This window comes from Procambarus clarkii, chromosome 10 (genome assembly GCF_040958095.1).
Source record: "Procambarus clarkii isolate CNS0578487 chromosome 10, FALCON_Pclarkii_2.0, whole genome shotgun sequence".
NCBI classification, from domain to species: domain Eukaryota; kingdom Metazoa; phylum Arthropoda; class Malacostraca; order Decapoda; family Cambaridae; genus Procambarus; species Procambarus clarkii.
The window spans coordinates 19,709,911-19,711,945 of NC_091159.1; the positions used below are offsets into that span (position 1 = coordinate 19,709,911).

The window sequence follows — 2,035 nt, forward strand, 5'->3', positions numbered from 1 at the left end:
TTTAATATTTGCCATATTTCGTTCACAGTATTTTTAATATCTGTTATTTCCTTTTTTCCTTAATTACCCCGTGCCATTTATTTTTACCCCATCCTTCCTGCTTTGATAATATCCAATTACTCCTCCTCTCGTTACACGTAATCAATGTTTTGTTTAATGCTAAGCCCCATTGCTTCCTTTCCTTTCGAATCTTCCATTCATCCTAACTATTTCTCTCCCTTTATCCTTACATCCATCCATCGTTGTCTCCCTCTCTCCCCCAATGTCCCTGTTACGACCTCACTTAGCTAGTAACTAGGTTCATTTTAACTTTCTATAAGGTCTTAGTGCTTCTTCTTACCAGATCCAATCCGAGTCATAGGTAAGTTATTAGCAACTGAGTAGTAATAGTCAAGCCAACGGGAGCGGGGGTTAACAACACTAAACAAACCATCACCACGTGTACATCTTATCTATATGCAGGCGATGAGTCACAATACCGTGGCTAAAGTATGTTTACCAGATCACACACTAGAAGGTGAAGGGACGACGACGTTTCGGTCCGTCCTGGAAAGGTCGTCGCCCCTTCACCTTCTAGTGTGTGGTCTGGTCAACACACTTATCTATATACACTTATTTGTACAACACATAACACCTCAGGTGTCACTTTCACACTGGACACTACAAAAGAAATTCTGCGATCTTCCATCCCGGCGAGTCCATTTCCATCCTGGCGAGTCCACTTCCATCCCGGCGAGTCCACTTCCATCCCGGTGAGTCCACTTCCATCCCGGCGAGTCCACTTCCATCCCGGCGAGTCCACTTCCATCCCGGCGAGTCCACTTCCATCCCGGCGAGTCCACTTCCATCCCGGCGAGTCCACTTCCATCCCGGCGAGTCCACTTCCATCCCGGTGAGTCCACTTCCATCCCGGCGAGTCCACTTCCATCCCGGCGAGTCCACTTCCATCCCGGTGAGTCCACTTCCATCCCGGCGAGTCCACTTCCATCCCGGCGAGTCCACTTCCATCCCGGCGAGTCCACTTCCATCCCGGTGAGTCCACTTCCATCCCGGCGAGTCCACTTCCATCCCGGCGAGTCCACTTCCATCCTGGCGAGTCCACTTCCATCCCGGCGAGTCCACTTCCATCCCGGTGAGTCCACTTCCATCCCGGCGAGTCCACTTCCATCCCGGCGAGTCCACTTCCATCCCGGCGAGTCCACTTCCATCCCGGCGAGTCCACTTCCATCCTGGCGAGTCCACTTCCATCCCGGCGAGTCCACTTCCATCCCGGCGAGTCCACTTCCATCCCGGTGAGTCCACTTCCATCCCGGCGAGTCCACTTCCATCCCGGCGAGTCCACTTCCATCCCGGCGAGTCCACTTCCATCCCGGTGAGTCCACTTCCATCCCGGCGAGTCCACTTCCATCCCGGCGAGTCCACTTCCATCCCGGCGAGTCCACTTCCATCCCGGCGAGTCCACTTCCATACCGGCGAGTCCACTTCCATCCCGGTGAGTCCACTTCCATACCGGTGAGTCCACTTCCATCCCGGTGAGTCCACTTCCATCCCGGTGAGTCCACTTTTCTCAGTAAATTATGGGTCAGTTCTCCACAGTGTCAAAACACCACCTCGACTCTCCAGCAACACTGTGGCTGGTCTCCAGCAACACTGTGGCTGGTCTCCAGCAACACTGTGGCTGGTCTCCAGCAACACTGTGGCTGGTCTCCAGCAACACTGTGGCTGGTCTCCAGCAACACTGTGGCTGGTCTCCAGCAACACTGTGGCTGGTCTCCAGCAACACTGTGGCTGGTCTCCAGCAACACTGTGGCTGGTTTCCAGCAACACTGTGGCTGGTCTCCAGCAACACTGTGGCTGGTCTCCAGCAACACTGTGGCTGGTCTCCAGCAACGCTGTGGCTGGTCTCCTGCAACACTGTGGCTGGTCTCCAGCAACACACTGGCTGGTCTCCAGCAACACACTGGCTGGTCTCCAGCAACACACTGGCTGGTCTCCAGCAACACACTGGCTGGTCTCCAGCAACACACTGGCTGGT

The 2,035-nt window shown here is 54.3% G+C and overlaps 1 protein-coding gene across 1 annotated transcript; it reads right to left on the bottom strand.

Moving 5' to 3' along the window:
- Positions 1 to 660: 660 nt before the first annotated feature.
- On the bottom strand, positions 661 to 1,548 carry LOC138363211 (mucin-19-like). The gene has a single exon (XM_069322207.1). It carries the CDS (start codon positions 1,546 to 1,548, stop codon positions 661 to 663), a length of 888 nt encoding a protein of 295 aa, XP_069178308.1.
- Positions 1,549 to 2,035: the final 487 nt, after the last annotated feature.

What these genes read in the sequence shown, in the direction of transcription:
- LOC138363211 (XM_069322207.1), bottom strand. Translation starts at nt 1,548, where the DNA reads ATGGAAGTGGACTCACCGGGATGGAAGTGGACTCACCGGTATGGAAGT.